Source organism: Seriola lalandi, unplaced genomic scaffold (genome assembly GCF_002814215.2).
Source record: "Seriola lalandi dorsalis isolate HSWRI2012SDOR001 ecotype SW California unplaced genomic scaffold, Sedor1 jcf7180002054959, whole genome shotgun sequence".
Taxonomy (NCBI): domain Eukaryota; kingdom Metazoa; phylum Chordata; class Actinopteri; order Carangiformes; family Carangidae; genus Seriola; species Seriola lalandi.
Genome location: NW_019525510.1, coordinates 766,428 through 782,972, shown reverse-complemented (window position 1 = coordinate 782,972; position 16,545 = coordinate 766,428). Strand labels below are relative to the sequence as shown.

Here is a 16,545-nt window from a genome sequence, read left to right as displayed (position 1 = left end):
TTTATAGTTTGAATCACATTTCTACGTGCAGGTATGAGAGAGCTGGGTGACTCAGAAAAAAGGTGCAATTTTGAAGAAAAAAGGTGGGTTTCTAAAGAAAATTCCAATGCATTTCTAATGCATTATTTATTCCCAGTTTTTTGGGAATAACTTTGGGAAAAATTGGAATTTTATCACAAAAAGTCATAGCACCCCTTTCGGGATCAAGACGCACGTTTTGATGTATATATTACCGGGGTTTTCTCAAAGCTGCGGGACGAGTTACGCGCCGAAATTTGGCGGAAGAACAATAAACCCGAAACAGAATATTAATAGATGCCTCGGAGCTGAGCACCCGTGGCACTAATTAAAGTTTATCTGAACTTTTGTGTTTTCATTGTTCAATTACACAGTTCGTTTTAGTCAGGTGACCTTGAGCGAATGATTGTTTTAGGTTTTTGCAATTAGTTTTTCAGTGGAGAAAGAAGACTTAAAAAAATTCATATAAATAAGTAAAAAAAGGCAAAAATTAACAGGCAATACACATATTTCTTTTCTGTTTGTAATACAAATGAATACGGATCCTTAACCTGTCTTGAACAACATTTTGATATTAATATAGAAAGGAACAGAATAGAATAAAGTAGTACTTTATTGTCTACAAGATTGGAGCATTGTTTCATCTGGCAGTTCATTAAAATATCACACTGATAGGTTCAATGCTCCAAGTAATACAGAAGACACAATTTACACAGCTGCAGCAGTATTTTAGCACAAAAGCTACACATAAGGAAGCCTTGAAAGGCAAGTGATTTTTTTTTTTCTCTGTGAAAACATTCATCTGTGTGTGTGTGTGTACCAAGTGTACTTTAAATGATAATTCAAAACTTCCAAGAATGCCTCATATGTTAAGCTAAAGGAAAAGAATATATTAAAATATATATATAAAATATAAATATAAAATATATTCTGTTCAATAGAGTGGTAGAAGAAGAAGATAATATGTGTGAATTATGGTACAACTTGTTTTTCTTACCTTGAAACTACAGAAGGCAACATTTTAAAGGAAAATCATAGTTCAGTGGGTGAATTTCCAGCATGACACAAAATTGCAACACATAACAACAGCTGGAAACTGTACATTCAAGGAAATGTGTTTGACAGTGATTCATGTCTTTTGATATTTTTCACATATCTGTAATTAGAAAGAAAGATAAATACACAGAGAAAAAAGGAGAGAAAGATGAAAAGAAGAACGGGATCGATAGGCTGTTACACACCAACAAGCAGGCAGGCAGAGGTTAAAATTCCTATACTGTAGCTCTGGTGTATGGTGTTATCGCCCTCCTGGGACTCAAACCCATGAGCCTCTCTCATTCTCTACTGACACTTTACTGTTAATTAGAAGCTGGTCTCTAGGATGAATCACTACGAATGTGTTTCTGTGTGTCTGCGAATGTGTGTGTGTGTGTGTGTGTACCGGTGTGTTTCACAGTGTGTTTTAGCTCCCTTTTCTAATTAACAGGCAGATCAGTCATCTTAGGTCCTCCTCTGCCTCCCTTTCTCTTGTGGTATTTTCTGTGTCTCTGTCTCTGTCTTGCCTCTTGCCCTTCCTCCTTCAATTTATTTTCTCTTCCTTTCTCACATTATGATCTTTCATCCCCTCTACTTTTGCTTTATGTATCTTTGTAACCTCTCTCCTTCCTGTCTCTCCACACGGTCTCACAACCTGTCTGCAGTTACAATCGTCTTTACTTTATTATTTCCACCCTTCTTTTCACTTTTTAACTCCTCACCTTCCCTATTTGTCTGTATTATTCTTATTTTTGCTGTATGCTGTCTTGTTTTTTGCTTTTGGTGATGTGTCCTGTGTCTCTCCCTCTAATGGCAGTAATCTCCTCCAGCTAACTTATTATGAAAGATAAAGGGCATATATATGATCAGGTAACACTTTCTCCGCAGGGTGACTGTGCTTGTTGACTAAAACTGACTCAAAATGTCAAGTATGCCCTTTAACATTACTGTGCTCAAGAGATGGGTTTTAATGGGACTTCTGACACAATATGCCCTTTTTTTTTTTTTTGCCAAATATCCCTGTAAGGCAATAACACATGGGTGACTTAATGAGGTACTGAAGGCAAGAAATATTACCTTGAGTATCACACAGGACAAAATCAATATGGATAAAATGGAGCACTAGGAAGAATATTCTGAAAAATGGTGTTCATATCAGGGATCTGCAAGCCTTTCAAGGAGCAAAAGTGCTTAATGTTTTAGCAGCAGATGAGGACAGTGCACAAGCAGCAGGTGCACCAGACATTTGCCGTCATGGTAACAATAATAAACATGTGGTTAAGCCTAGGGTTTGGCTAGGTTTAGGCACAAAAAAAACTTGGTCAGGGTTGGGGAAAGATCATAGTTTTGATTAAAAGAAGTACCTCACCATGGTTACAATAATAAACAAAACATTTAAGGTAGTGGAACAGTCATGGATAAAAGAAATAATTAATCAGTTTCATACAGGAAATGAACAGTGGTCTCCTGTGTGAAAACCCTGTGCTTTGTTGACCCATCCAGCCACTCAATCCTCGTCCTAAAAATTAGAGAAGGTTAATTGTTTAGATTGTTCTTGCAAAACTACAGTAACAAGGAAGGTAACGTTACTTGGCATAGCATTTCGAATTATGCATCCAACCAAATAAATCCACAGTGCAAGCAAACATGTCTCCAGGTCTTTGTGGCCATAAAATCTTTTGTGCGTTGTACAGATAATAACATGATACAGAGCAAACAACTGTTTTTACACCGTGCGTAGAGCTACACATTCTTCCAAACAAACCCAGTAAGAAGGTGCTCTTCGGCAAACTTCAGGCAAGCAGTGATGGTTTTTTAATTGGAGAGCAGCAGCATGATAGCCCATGAGTACAGAGAATTGTTTTAATCTTTGATTGACTGATGCAAATGCCAACATTACACCACACATTGCAACGTGGGCATCATTGCAATGAAAGAAACATCAATGGCAAACATCATTGTTTCAGTGAAGTTTGTTGAACCTGTATTAACCTGTATTTAGTAAACTGAAGAATCACTGAGTTTTTCAAAACAGAAGCTGAAGCTGAACTTTGATTAGATGAACTGATTAGAAGTATTAGAAAGAAGAAGTAGAACATGAAGCAGAAGAAGTAATAAGTTAGATCTCACCAACAGTTGGTGCTCTCTCCTGAAGATTGTGTGAAGGGAATTTGATAGATTTGATCTCAGAAAAAATTTAAATAGGTAAACATCATTTAATTTACTAAGGATTGCATTGATCTTTTTATATACGTTTCCAATAAAAAATGCCACCAAAACAAATTCTGCGAGCATGATTTTGATTACCTTATGAATCTTTTTTTTTTTTTAAAACTCGTTGTCACTCTGTCTCTCTGCTTTCTTCCTCTGTAGCTCGTACCTGTGGCAGCAACCTAAGGGGGCCCAGAGGGGTCATAACTTCTCCTAACTACCCTGTTCAGTATGAGAACAACGCACACTGTGTGTGGGTCATCACTGCAATGGACTCTGGGAAGGTGAGCTTTTTTAGTATTTTATTCCCCCCTTCATTTCACCCTGAGTTTCAACATTCGTTAAAATCTGCACCTGCAATCTGTTTACAGCACATTGTATTGTCAAATGTAGTGATGCTAACATGCCAGTACATGACCGTTGAGGTGATTCAGTCTACATTTTTCTGCCAATTTTGTTGCCAGTTTTTGATTAGTATTCAGGTGTTTTTTTTTATGTGAGTTATTGACCATTCTGTGTCCACTTTTTCATTTCTTTCATGAATAATATTCAATATTGCTATAGGGCTTCAAATAGTGGCCTTAGTATTGGCTTTCAAAATCTTATAGTGGTTGTCATTTGAAATAGCTAAGATGTCAGCATTGTGATGAAGACGGATTTGCCACTGCAGGAGAAAGTTGAAGGACTGTTGTTTTAGGCTTCCTCTGTTTGCCTGCATGCTGACTGAATTCTGTGTCCGTTGCTGAGTTCATGGTCATCACACATCCCCAATTCTGTGAAGGCAACTTTGTTGTCGAGTCATTGTCATATAGACATTAAAAATTCATATACCTGCAGTACAACATCTCAAGTGTCTCTATCTACAGTTTCTTTTGTGGTATTATCTTCTTCTCATGTCTCGTCACATATCCTGTCTCCACTTGGACTCCCCTTTCCCTGCTTCTTTTCTCTTTGTCTCCACTGTTTCCTTTTCTCTCTTCCTTATCCCCCACTTACCTCTTAGTTTCTCCTCTCTCCTCACCTCTCTACTCATCAACTCCGCTCTGTACTACTCTCTTCCCATCCACTTTTTTCTTCTATCATCTTCTTTCCTCCCTTCACTTTGATTTGTCTAAAATGTTAAGTTTGAACATGGTGAGAGTAGAGTGAGAGGGCAGAGCAAAAAGAGAGCAAGATAGCACCGAGCTCATTGAAAACTACAGCGAAAAAAAGAGATGGAAGTATAGAGGAGAAAAATGAGCCAGAATATTCAGCTTGCTACTTCACAGCTAAAAAGTGGGTTTTCAGAAAGAGTGAAAAGTACTGAATGTCCAAGCAGGTACTTGACATGTGACATTGAAGTTGTCTCCAAAGATGGATGGAAATAGAGTCTACTCACTTCTTAGCCTCTGAGGGAGTGGGATGAAGAAATTGTGAGATATAATTGAGGAGGGAGAACAAAAAATAAAAGGGAGTGGGAAAATTAGAGAGATATTGGCTTTATGTTCTCACCTCTCTGTGTCTCTGACCTTGATAGTGTAAGATGACCAACAGCTTGTGTCAAGCTATAACACAGTTTCACCCACGTGTTACTGTGTGTGAGTGTAATGATTGCCTCATTCACCAAACTCTAATGAATTTGTATTTTGAGAGAATAATGCACTTTCGAGGTTATATCAAATCAGCATAAGGCAGTCAAGACATTTCTTTGAATTGACATCAGCTTTGCAGCTATTGACGGAGCATTTTATTTGAAGTCTAGGAAATCACAATTGCACACACAACACAACACAGCATTTCTAAATATTTTATCATGAGAAATGTATTTCATATTATTAGTGATTGTGGTTGGTGTCAGGTGACAGATAGAAAGCCATACATATGTAGTGTGTGTGTCAGGTTGTTGCTTGTGGTTTCAAATAGAACACAATAGAATAGAGTATAATAGATTCATGTAGCCTGAGCTTATGACAGGTGGAATGTATTTTATCTATTCTTGGGACTGTGTGTGTGTGTGTGTGTGTGTGTGTGTGTGTGTGTGTGTGTGTTAAAAATGCTTCAGTTGTGAGAGCACTTTAAGAATGTACTATAATGACAGATTATCAGCTACTACAGCTGCTGGCATTTGCAGAATGTCACTATCTACATACACAGAGGGAGAGGCAAGGACAGAGACAAACAAGAGGATAAAGAAAGTTATAGACTAGAATGGAATAGAATAGAACAATAGAGTCAACAGTATTCACACAGGAATACAATTGAGCATGAAAGATCCACAAGACAAGTCATTAGTACAACATATTAAAAGAATATGTCAGTGCTTCATATTTTGAACAATTACCAACTGTTTCTTTCTAATTTTCCTTTTGAAAAAGTTATAGAGATGATACATAATGTGTAATACTCTTCATTCAACCACTTAGTGAAATGATCCAGTGTTGCATGATGCCAAACAATTGTGTGTTCTTGATGTGTTAGAAAAATACCCACGAAAATCAGGAGCTTTACCATAAACATTTATTTTCTCTAAAGTCTATATTAACCATTAGATCTGAACATTGATGATGTCTTCTTTAGGCATATGCAAAATGTTATGTAAGTCAGAGTGGTGAGCAGGCCACTGGTGCTTTTGCTCGTGATCATGTGCTTCAAACCAGGTGGTACAGAACTTAAACTCGACACATTGCTGTCTATATTGAAAAGATAACAACCAAAAGCCAGTTGACCTGGACAATGCTATTTATTATTATTGAAACTTTAAGGATAAAATTCAGAAAAAAAAATCAAGTTTCTGTAGTTTTAGTACAATAAAGTGGATCTGAAGAATATTTGGACCTTGCAAATTTAATGGTTAGAATAAATAAGGAAAACAGGACTTTTCATGTAAACAGTGCTGTTATTTATTTAAGTATTAGTTATTTAGTTAGTATTTAGTTAAGTAAGGAAAAGCTGCAGCAAAGGGCCTTGCGTCAGACTCGAACCCATGGCACCCTGTGTTATTGATCCTTTTTTTCTTTACTTTTAGATTTTACTCTAAGACTAGATTAATCTCTTGTGTATTTGTTGAGATTATATTGTAATATTACCTAATATCAATATGTTTCCAGTTATACCTTGACATGGTCTATATCATGGCTGCATATACAGTATGCTTGCATTAGCTTTCACCACTACATTTTAAAAACAGACTGTTCTTTGATCTTATAGACTTTCTTCAAAATTTGGAGCTCAGATCAGACTTGGGCTTGTTGATAGTGTTTCTGTTATATATATTTTGCCTGCCATCAAAACATCCATAAAGTTTTTACCGACCCTCTCTGTGTACATGCCATTGCACACCAGAGCATGTGTGTGGTGGAATGCACCACAGCCCCTCCTGCTGACAAAGATCATAGCGGAAACACTTTGTTGGCTATGTTTAGCACACTGGACGATTAAACCCTGTACCTCTACTGTACATGGATGTCTTTATCCCAAATTTAATCCCGATGTCTTAAAAGTAAAGGCTTTAATAAAATAAACAACAACAAGTTTCATGTACTGTCTAAGAATATTTCTGAATATTCAAATTACTTTATTAGTATTTGTATCTGAATGAGCTGAAGTGAGCCTCAGTAGTTGAGCTGTGAAGTCGTTATCAGCTAGGTCTGTGTTTTTTATCAGCAACCATCTCTTTGTCTGGACACCTTGCTTAAAGGCCCTTGACTTGAATTTTCTTAACCTCTGTTTACATGAGTATTCCCCTTTCAACACTGATCTTAATCATGATTAAGGATTAGGGATATTTGTGTATGCGGGGAATGAGACAGATGATTAAACACGCCACTTAGAATCCTAAGTATAAGTTTCCAAAAAAAATTAAAAATTGATGTTTATATGAGGTTTTTGTGGTTGGTGATAAAGATAATGCAGAGACTTAAGGAGAGAACAAGATATTTAAATTGAGTAAATGAGCATGAATTAAGATAAATAACATTCATCTTCTTGTAGACCTTTCTTTTTTCTCTTTACATTTCTCTGATTCCATCCCAAACTCCTGCTTTGTCCCTCTGTGACTCCTCTCATCTTCGTCTTCATTCTCCTTCCACCTCGCTCGGCCTCTGACTGCCTATTAATCCAGATGACTTCTTTCATCAATAACATGTTATAGAAAATTGAGACAGAGACAAGTGTTTTTATTGAAGTGTGTGTGCTGTTTTGTTCCCTCAATGTGTGGGTTTACGTGCACATGTTTAAATAGCCAAAAAGTGAAGCTGGTTGTTTTTGTGTCTGTTGTCGTTCTGAATAGAAGCAGCACAATCAATATAGTTTGCGCTGGTCTGACAGCCTTTCGGTAAAATGCTGTGAGTGTGCTTCTGTTTGTGTGTATGCCTGTGTTATTAAGTGTGTACACACATATCTGATCATGTGTGATTTCATAAATGTTTACTGATTGTTTTCTGTTTGCCAACTTAATTGCTAACTGCCAGAGGTTGTGAAAATATGTTGTGGAGTAAACTGTCAACTTTGGTGTGGTATTGAGGAAAAACTCAGGTGCAGGGTGTAAAAAGAACTTAACACTGTCGATGCGTGTGTGTGTGTGTGTAGGCGCGTGCCTGTGTCAGTCATTTGATTCATTAATATCAAGCAGATAATTATTTTGTTCAGGTCTGAACCATGCCTGACTGCTCACACACATACACCCTGAAACGCATCGTCACACATGCCCATTAGGCCTATAATCACTGCTGTCTTTTTCCTGATGAATACTTATTAGTGTGTGTGTGTGTGTGTGTGTGTGTGTGTGTGTGTGGGTGGGTGGATGTGTGTGTGTATAGTATGGATGTCGGGTCATTTTCATGCATGGATCATCATCATCATTACTTTTGTGTTGGCAGGACATATTCTGTGACATTCTATCAGATTCTGTTAAATTTAACTTGATACAGAAATTGAGGCCAATAAAGGCCTCAGCCAGAGTATGTTAAAGTCCAGTGTGATTCTGCAACAGTGCATTGTTTTGCAACAGGACTACATTATTGCTCAAGCTGTTACACAATGAAAAAATTGTGCCCCATATTCAGTGTATTATCAAAAAAGGTACATTTCGCAACATTTTAGTTTTTTAGCTGAAAGTGGAAATAAAGGTAGCACCAGCATTAGACTCAAAAACAATCTAGTCCCTCCTTCCACCCCTTACTCTTCCTGCTCTGTTTTGCTCCACCCAGCTCTTCACCTACATCCTTGTCATATACACTGTTTCAATTAATGTAGAAGAAGAGTACAGCCTGGAGTACACTGCCTGCATAGTGTGTGCGTGGCAGCTGCGGAACGTCTTGGTTTTCATTTTGGTGCCCGTGTTAACAGGTTAGAGTGGACACACTGCTTACGTGACGTGCCTGAGACGTCTCACGTCTCGTGGCTGCATCACATGATCTAGAGATCGTCTCTCCTGTTTTTTCACGCATGATGTGTGTGTGGGGGGTCCCCTGTGTGTCTTGCTCTGAATGAGGATAAAAAAAGGTCAAGGCAACCTCAGTGTAGAAATATAGAACTGGCAGTAGCAGCAATGTAGCAGAGACGCAGTCGGTGTGAACGCACACACGCCTGTGAGCCGAAGCAGTTCAGTGATGCAGCCACCATGCACAACCGAGCCAGGCAGTGTATTTTGAGTGTAATAGGACAGAAGCGTGTTCATGCATTTATTGACAGCCATGAGCTTCCACCCCTAACTTGGGCCTTGTTGGAAGTACAAGGCTCACTCAAAAATGCAGGGAATGCAGAGGGGAATATTTCAGCCAGGCTGCTCAAAGAGTCTGGACCACAGAAAGTTGTGACAGCACATTATGTTTTCCACATTATTGTATGTTTTGGAGCATTTAAGAAAAAATAGAAAAACATTACATACAGTGCAAACTGAAGTTAAAGGAAGACTATTTTCCATACAGCTTGGGTTTTATTTCCGTAACTCTGGCCAGTGGTTCTATTTTTTAGCAATAACTCAGTAACTACAATATCACTAAAAGTAGGTCCTACAGTAAGCACAACCAGAAAACTGTTTTGCCTGATTAGTGTCCAGCTTATTTTGAGATAAAACTAAAAAGTGAGTGCAACAGCATTGGACAGGAAAAATGTGTGCACAACTACAGCAGATTATGTTGAACCAATATTTGGTCTGCAAACTGTAACAGGTTCTTTGTGTCATCATTTTGGGTCATAGTTTGGATCATAATTTCAGCTTCCATCTGGGAGTTTCTCTGACTACTGTTGCCCAGTTGGACGATGTTCAAGCTATGTTGCCCCAAAGTTATCATGACTGATGGAACTGATACCCCAAGTTACAAAAATAAAACCAGTTTTATAACAGTGTTGTAGGATTAACTTTTCATCAGAATTTGTCTTTTGAATTGTGAAGTGTTACTTAGTGTAAGCTTAGGCTTGACTACTACCCACTGTAAATTTACTCTAATAGTCTATATGTTGTAGTATTGATACAACTGCATTGCAGCTACAGTAAGATACTGTGTCATCTCTGAATCACTACAAATGATACAACATACAGGCCATAGCTCAGTGAGTTTGTTGGTCACATAGACTGAGCAAAAATAAAAATTAGTTAAGTGCAGAGTAAATATCCATCTGTGTCCATGGTCATGGAAAGACTTTCACCAATGCTGCTTGATTAGCACATTATATCAGTTCAAGGCTTCATGCTGTTTTGGCTTTTGAGTGCAATTTTGCAGCCTGACTGACCATAATTCACTGTATCAGCACTGTCTATGGCTCTCATTTCTGCACACTAATACCTGTTTGTCCAAAGGAGGCTGACCATGGTGATATGGTTATGCCTTTTAGTTTTGTACTCTGGCCTCCTCTCATGGAAATACTATTAAATTCAATTTATTTCAAATCTGTAATGTAAAATTGTCAAAATGAAACCTCTCAACCCACAGTGTACTGTTGTGAGGTAGTTTTCTATTGCATCACAGAGTAGTTTATGATGCAGTTTCCCTAGAACTGTCATGCAGCTGTTGCTCAAACATAGTACGTAGTTTATTTTCCTAAACTGTCCAGCCAACAGGTCAACAGCACTCAAAGGTGCTGTAACACCTCATCAAGGGAGTAGTTTTACCAGACGGCAGCTTTTTGCTTTGTTACCACTTAAGGCAAACGTCACCTCAGGGCAGAATTGTAACAGATAAATCTGGCACATCTGGGTACTTTCAGGTTCAAGCCAACAGACTTGAATCCTTTCCAGTATGTTTTGAAATTGATCGGTACTTTATTTGTCCCACATGGAAAATCACCTGTCTGAGCATACAACAACACTGACATACAATAAGTGCGCTTAAAAAATATTGGTATATAAACCCAAAATTCAGTTATAGTCACCACAAATACCGTACCCTCTACTGCACTATGGAACCATTTTATTATACTGCAGATGCAATGACCTTGTTACATGTTAGGAAATTAATCTCTTGTGGCCAGACCTCAAGAAGTTCAGCCATTCTTTTATCTTTTATCTCCATTACCACAGCTGTTTCCACTGAGCTGAGATCAAGTGGAAGTGCCAACATATTGATTGGCTGCATGGGCTGCCATTCATGGGTGTCAATCACTATGGTCAGATTTTCTACACCATGCATCACATCTTCTATTTTAATTTATCAACCTCTTGTTTACTCCATACACTGAAGTAGAGGTCTGTCGGGAGTAGAAGTGGTTCAACTAGTTCTTAAGTTGAGGTGAAAGTTGTTTTGATGTGAGAGAGCACAGTGGCTAAGAGCTAGATTGACCTGGCTTCAGTTAGCAACCACAACCTATTGGTTTTATTTTATCCCTGTTTTGTTTCCCCACACAGTCCAAAGACATGCAGGTCAGTTAGACTGTTAATGAGTGATTGTCTATCTATGTTAGCCCTGTGGTTACCTGGCTGTCACTCTCTGCCCTGTGCCCTCTGGTCAGAGAGAGGTTAGAGAGAATCTGAAAAATAATAAACATGTAAAACAAAGCAATTAATGAAGGTGTATTGCGTTTTATACGCAGAGAGCAGTAAAATCCCTGCCTTGATTCATTATAATGGCAGTAGACCATGGGAACATCTCCATGACATTAACACTACTGAGACTACTAACTTATACTCTGGCCCACTGGACTGCATGGGGCTGCGACATCGGACTTGCACATATATGCAGCAGTTACTACTTTGTGCTGGTTAGCATCTTGTAGCGGTTCTCCAGTGCTTATCTAAATGAATTGTGAGGATGAAAATGTACAAGCAGTGGCCCGGTATACGCACTGCTGCTGTGTTTGTCCCTCATTGCTCCGATGCATGGTCTGTATCCATCATAAAATTCACTGTACCTGCGAGATGCAGGGCACTGTAAAGATGAGCTGCAATGAGCAGCACAATTGCTTCTAAAATTCGGATTAAACTGTCAGTGAGAAAAAAAGAGAAAAAGACATACGTTGATAAGATTCTGTTAATCAATTGAGCAATTTGATAGATTGATTATGGGTAATTCGTTTTCTGTAACTGATTACTCATTATGAAAATGCCTTTCCCAGACATGAAGGTGTGCTGAGGGCTGTGTCCTTAAACAGGGTTTCAGGTTATTCTATACTTGTTTATTTGGCTGCAAGACTAAAAGTAATCTATGGGGAAAAAAAGGTCCCAAACTGCCATAGTGGCAGTTCACCAATGACTCAACATAGCTGCACAATGTCAGCAAGGGAATTCTCGTACACTCTGCTTTCAGGACAGCTGTTCCCTCTCTGTGCTACTTCTGGCAAGGGGTCACCTCAGCACATGTTTTCAACTTTTTCTTGACAGTTTGTTTTTCAGTCAGGGTAGTAGAAAATGCATTAAAGCTCCAGTAGACACAATATGTATGTAAAAATAATCTAAAAATCTCTCTAATGCCCCGTTGAGCCTGTAGCAGAAAAGAGTTTGCCAAATCTGCCTCTGCCCCTGTGAAGACCCTGTAGATCACCAAAATTGTGGCGTTAGGCGTGGCTATTAGTGCTACATTATCAATGTGGACAGGAAGTGACAAAATTAATGAAAAAGGTTTTTAATTTAGAGGAAGTCGGACAACATTATTTTGCCTTGCCAGTCAGTTTCTAGTCAGTCCTAGACCATCCAAGTTTGTAATCATCAGTGTGCAGTTTACTGATGTCACATTATATCATTTCTGGGTATATAAGTAAGTGTTGAAATTACATTACCTCTCATGTCAGTTTGGGGCTGCAAACTTGTGAATATGTGTAATGTAGATTCAAAGTATTGGATTTTCCATTTTTAAATTCACTTCTGTCATGCTCAGACATGTTTGGGCCCGTCTGGTGAATGAATTGCATACCTTCTGACACACACACACACACACACACACACACACACACACACACACACACACACACACACACACACACTTACTACACACCATCACTGCTAGCTTCTGATTTAAATGAGTCAATTTGTAAATGTGCTATTTTGTTGGAAAGTAATATGAAGACCTGCTATTCTGTCATATCTTCAAAAGCCGAAGGAGCAAAATGCTTTAACTTTATTAAATAGAGTATCTGCTACATTGGGTCAGTTGAGAGGTTGAGAGTGAAAATATCGATTGTTTGGTGTTCTGCTAGAAAGTACTGATGTGAGGAAAATAACCAGTTTTGTGTAGTTTTGTTAGGTGTGATTGCAATAATGAAATTGGCAGTACTGCCCCCAAGATTGAAATGAAACCTATACCCATGTGTGCTAACCTTGGTAGGGGTCACCTCAGCTTATTCTGTACTTGAAATGGCTGACTGAATATAATTCATTAGATGTGTGCAGAGTGTTGACATTTTAACAGGGCCCAAATCAATTCTTATTTTTTTAGGGGAACCTAGGGCTGCACAACAGCATAAGTATGGCAGGTTGGCTGCCCTCTGACCAGAGGACCCAAGTGTAAATAACCATACAGAGAAGCATCTGACCTGCTGAAGTGCAGGATTTTGAACCTTAACCAGCCTGTCTGTAGCTTAGGCTGCAGTGAAGTGATGATGAGATGGATGGATGGATGGATGGATGGATGGATGGATAGATATTTATGTGATAATTTCTCCCCCACAGTTGCTGCTCAGCAGTGACTCAGCTCTGCTGCAGCCTCAGTGCAACAAGGGAATTCAAGAACTCGTCCACTCAATTATGGCTTTGTGTTCTCTTGCACTATTCTGACGTAAGGTCACAATAGTGTGGGCAAGATCAGCAGACACAATATAGTTTTTCAGGTTCAAGATTTTTTTTCTGGGGCAATGGAAGGGGCATCTCTAGGTAGCCGTGCAACCCGATTTTGTTATGCTGTAGATAAAATGAATGTCTTCAGTGTGCAGTGCTTGTAATGTTTATGAGGGTCTGATAACGCTGACACCCAAAAGGATGTCTAACATTGTTTGACTTGAGTGGCAAACACACATATCTGCTGTGAATTCAGGATGAGAGTAAGAGAAAGATTATTATTATCAGTTTCCTCTGTGCTGTGATCGTCCCCTGAGGAGACCAAAAATTTTATGGCACTACAACTTCACTGGTTGACTGACTGGAGGTTTTTCATTGTTGGTTTGGATTTCTCAGTGCTCTTAACAATGTTTAAATGGCCTATTGAGCTACTCTGTTGCTTACTAGTGACCTCAAAGTGATAACGCTTCACTTATCCCTTCAAAGAGCATCCACAGAGCATCCACCCTTAAACAGAAACATGGTAACCAGCTGTGACAGTGGGGCTGTTTTCAACTTGTGAGAGTCTGTGTGTTTTGTATGTGTCATCATGCTAAAATGTGGTCCTGGACGCACCTACTGTAGCAGGAACTACCACAGAGGCAGTTTTGAGTGCGTTGGCAGGTGTTTATATGTCTGTGTGTCTGTGGATGAATGTTGTCACCATGGTACTGTCGCAGCTGTGCAAGATACAACCATGAAACTTTACAGGTGCTCAGCTAACATCAAAATCAAGGCCAAGTTCGACAATGTGTGTAGTCCATCCCATTAGTGCTGAGTACTTATGTAATAATGTAGTAATAAGTGCTGAGTGTTCATATAATAATGTAGTAACAACTACTGAGTAATCATGTAATATTGTAGGAATGACTACTGGGTACTCATGGGTCTGACCATTAACATGTTGACAGGTGTCATGGCTGCAAGATGTCTAAATTATTTATTCTTTTACTGATCTTGAAAATGAGCAAGTCTCCTCTGAAATACTGAATAAAAGGAAAAACAGGAACAAAAGCTCAATAATCGAATGGAATCAAACGAGAATACACAAAACTGTGGTTAAACTGAAGGCAAATTATGTGTGTACTGTACACTGTTTGTTTCAGTTGAAAATTTGTCTAAATTGTCTAAAAAGTCTAAATTACGCTTCCTGTCCTTTTTTTCTTTCTGTCGTTGATTCCTTCCTTCTTTTCTTTGTTTCTTTCTTTGCTTTAGAAAATAAAGAAGCTAATCTGATGTAGTTTGGGGTTGCAGGCTGCTCTTAATGTCTTTCTAAATGGGCTCATTTGGATCTATTGAACAGCACTGAGCTTCTTGCTAATGACCTTATTGTGATAACGCTTCAGTTCCTTCCTTTGAGTCTGCTGCTACTAAGCAATCTGCCTTGAGTGTCTAGACACACACATACACACAAAGATGTAAACAAAGACAGAAACATGTAGGCACAGAAACGCAGCCAAACTGCACTCACAAATTCAGTGAAACAGGCATGCCTATCATTCTGCTTCAGTTATTATAGACATACACACACATGCACACAGGCACGCTTGGATGCGCAGAAAACCATAGTCTGTTTCTGATTCTGTTCTGCTTCACTCCCTTTCTTTATGACCACAAGCTGCTGCAGCTGTACATTCTTAACAACAACCTTAACTTCTCAGACACAAACACACATGCAGCCCACAACAACACCGCATCAAACAACATCTTTCACTGTTCCGTTTGTCATGTTTCATATGCCTCACAAAAAGGCGTCTTTTCAGATTTACTGTTGATAAGGAGATATTAGCTAGAAAGCTATAGTGAGTTGCATGTCCTTTTTGTGTTTTTCAACTATTGAACAGTCACTTTCAGCCAGTGATAATTATAGCTGTATGCAAATAAGATTTAAATGAAAGGATTTGGGTATTTGCAAAAAAAAAAAAAAAAAATATATATAAAAAAATATATATATATATATATATTATTTATTTATTTTTTTGTCTACATAGACAAAGGAAACAAATAAAATAAAATCGATATTCCTCTCTTTTGTACGCCTGTGAATGTGCATTTCTGTTTGTGCATATGTGGCAGGCGATTGGCAGACTTTTTTTTGTCTTGCCTGTTAAAAATAGTTATTAAAATAATAGTTTGATGTTTGACAACCAAACAATGGTTTCTGTATCCCCCTTAATATCTTTGTAGTTGATGTGAACAGTACTAGTGTTAATGGATAAAATATTCTGTTCTTAAAATATGGTTAAGAAACATCTGAAGAGTTTAACAGTGATGATGATGCATCTTTTAAAAATCTACAGAAACCCTTGTGTTCTAGTGAACAGAGTGAAAAAGATAATGCAAAAATACATCAGCAAATAAAAGACAATGGTTTATTAATGGTCCCTGTGATTTGTTGTTAGCCAGGAGATAATACCTCACCATGTTGTTTTGCATCTTTTCCCCATTATTTTTTGGCCATTTTGCAGAGACTAAACATTGCCAGAGGCGGCAACATTCAGTGTATAATAAGACAGTAAAATTCTTTCTACAAGTATCAGTCTCATATTTATTGAGCTGCATCTTGAATGTAAGTTGCTGAAGTCAAAAATAAACACGCTTTTTTCTTTTAAGTATTAGCCTATTTGCATAACAGTTACAGCTGTTGTAGAAAATGTGTGTGTTTGTGTGTATGGATACATTCAAACGTGTATAAATACAGATTTATACAGTTATACATGGCTTCTTTGCTATTCCTGTCGTGATGGCAGTTAATCCCTCAGATTGTTCCCTATCCTTTTACATTATTTGAACATTTGCTAGCCATTTTTATTTTGACAAAACACGGCCAAAGGCTTAGCTATGCGTTACTGATTCTAGCATGTTGGAAGGGTCTTTACACTTGTCACCTGCGGTAAGGGTTTTCTTCCCTACAGTGTGATTTGCCATGTGATTGATTCTCATCCACAATATCACATATTCATGGTTCATCTTACTCCTTTAATTCACGAGAAACTCACTGACTGAGACCAGCTCTTTTTTCTTAGAGGTTTCCTGAATACAGCAGGAATCTGCCATCC

The 16,545-nt window shown here is 38.3% G+C and overlaps 1 protein-coding gene across 1 annotated transcript in view; it reads left to right on the top strand.

Moving 5' to 3' along the window:
* Positions 1 to 16,545, top strand: part of LOC111645918 (CUB and sushi domain-containing protein 1-like) — a 282,987-nt gene that overhangs the window by 106,427 nt on the left and 160,015 nt on the right. The window contains exon 8 of the mRNA XM_087170782.1: positions 3,427 to 3,548. Coding sequence (XP_087026908.1) covers positions 3,427 to 3,548 — 122 coding nt within the window. The remainder of the gene's footprint in view (positions 1 to 3,426; positions 3,549 to 16,545) is intronic.